Source organism: Protomyctophum bolini, assembly GCF_963924005.1.
Source record: "Protomyctophum bolini genome assembly, chromosome: 7".
NCBI lineage: Eukaryota > Metazoa > Chordata > Actinopteri > Myctophiformes > Myctophidae > Protomyctophum > Protomyctophum bolini.
The window spans coordinates 6,823,276-6,825,621 of record NC_137868.1 but is presented as its reverse complement, the minus strand read 5'-3'; the positions used below and the strand labels follow the sequence as shown (position 1 = coordinate 6,825,621).

Below are 2,346 nucleotides of genomic sequence, written 5' to 3'. Positions count from 1 at the left end.
CCGAAGAATGCAAAAGATTCAAATTCCAAGTAATCGAATAACAATTCCCCCAAAAAATAAATCAAGCCAGTTTTCCAAACGCAAGGCATTCAATTTAGAGTACAGCATACCTTCCAAAACTAAACGTAAAACGCTAGAGAGTGAACCCTCGAGCGTGAACCCTCAAAGACACCAGTAATATCTCAGCACCAATTGAATGACGAACAGGGTGTAAATACACAAACAAATCAAGGCAACGACACAGAAATAAAACTCAGGTGTGGTTCTTATATAACAAGGGGGGTGTGGTAGGTAACAAGGAGGCGGGAAAACCAAACACGCAATCAAGGAACAAAAACAATATCCAAAATGGCCGACCATGAACCCAGTTAGTTGGTGGTAAAGCACTCTGGAGGCCTGCCAAAAGGACGGAGGTCTGACCCACTGAACATCTAGGAGATGTCAAAGCTGAAACCTTGCCAAAATGTGAAGATGATCAACATCAGATGACAGACGATCATAGATGTGAAGGCTGAGAAGGTCCAGATAGATTCCACCGCGTTATTAGAGCCGCCGCGTCTTGTTTTTAGTTTTCCTCTCCGAGTCATGGCTGCCAGCTCCCATCGGATGTTGTGAGGGAGTCCAGACTTCTCCAGACTGTGTTGAGCAACTGCTAACTTGCATAACACCTTCAAACTTGGACCTAAGTCTAAGATGTAGAGGTGATTGGGTGCTTGCCATCCTCCAAAGACGATGATACGATCTCCCTGCACCATGCAACAGCTCACATTAGACAGCCCTAAACCCGGGCCTTCCCCCTTGGGCTCAACGTTCTTCCAGGAGCAGGTCCCCGGGATGTATTTCCACATATCATTGAAGGTCTTGTTTTTGTCGCTGCCACATAACACGTATAGCTCTCCATTGTAGGCAAAGGCTGAATGACGCGAGCGTCCTTGTGGACGAAGCCGTGCAGGTCTGTTCGGCAGCCAGCAGTCGGTCTGTGTGTCAAACACACTGATGTTGTTGTTGTACCCGGCGCCCCCAAACACAAACATCTTTGTCCCAATGATGGTGGCAGAGTGATGCGCCGAAACAGGTGGCGCAACGCTTCTGGATTGAATTAAGGACCAGGCCATTGTGGCGCTGTCAAACTTGTGGAGGTCATTGGAGTGTCCTCGCGGGTAGTTGGACCCTCCATATATATACATGACCTTCCCCAAGACGCAGGCCGAGTGGCCCTGCCTCGCCTGCGGGACGGTCCCCGAAATCCTGGTCTTGAGCCACCCGTGGGTGTCGATATCGAACGCATACAGCGTGTTGCAGAGTCCCGCGGGGCACCAGCCGCCCCAGACGTAGACGACGTCGTCTATGAGCGCAGCCGTGTGGCCACAACGTGTGCCGGGAACCTCGAGGAGATGTTCTCCCCCTGACGGGGGCAACGTCCTCCAGCGCAAAGTGACGGTGTCGAAGACGTGCACGTCCATCTGGCGATCCCGGTCCCTCGCGATGCTTTCCCCTCCAAACGAGTACACCTGGTGACCCGCCGCCACGGCGGCCTGGGGGAGTCTCCTCCCGTGGCCTCCCGGTCCCGGCGGGGCCTCCAGATGAACCGTCCAGTGAAACATTCTGCGTCGCTCCGAGCTGCTCTTTTCCGATGTAGAACGGGACGTAGAACGGGACCAATGACTTTGGTCAGAACACTTATTATGGATGCTCAGGTAAGTGTCGTTGTTTTTTTATACAATTCTTATCGCAATGCGGATGTCCATATTTGGATGCGAGGATGTAAATAATCCATAATTTGGACCAGAGTAAATCAAATGACGTCATTGATATATCCATAAATCAGCGATTCCCAACCTGTGAGGTGAGCCAGGCCGTGGAGTAAAAGCACATTTACTCAATTTCTGTCAATTGGAGGGTCTATATATAAATTGAGAAAGCTATTTCCACTTTTCAATACTTTTTTGAGGGACGCTATAGCCCCTCCTATGCACAGCGTTGTTTGTGTGGATGAGCACGGAATGTGATGTATGATGTCGATAAGAGCGCCCCTCACTTCACACAAGTGTGATTTGTTTTACTGTACTTTTTATCCACTGCAGTTACTTATTTGAAAACTTTAGTCACTGGGTTTCTTTTTTAAATGTTGCATATTAATACAAAACAGTATGTTATGCTGTACTTGTATTTTCAAAAGATTGTATTGCACTTGAACTTGTCATTCAGACAAATAAATTGAAGAAAGAAAAAACAAAAAAAACACTCATCTGTCAGTAGACTTAAGGCTGAGGTGCTGGAGTCACTGTATATGAAAATAGAAAGGGACGTGTTTCATAATACCTTTTATACATTTGCCAGACAATG

General features: G+C 47.9%; 1 protein-coding gene across 1 annotated transcript; it reads right to left on the bottom strand.

Moving 5' to 3' along the window:
* Positions 1-431: 431 nt before the first annotated feature.
* LOC308317987 (kelch domain-containing protein 3-like) lies at positions 432-1,604 on the bottom strand (the record flags this gene model as incomplete). Its single annotated transcript, XM_080767334.1, has 1 exon — positions 432-1,604. The coding sequence occupies one exon, from the start codon at positions 1,602-1,604 to the stop codon at positions 432-434; it is 1,173 nt and encodes a 390-aa protein (XP_080623460.1).
* Positions 1,605-2,346: the final 742 nt, after the last annotated feature.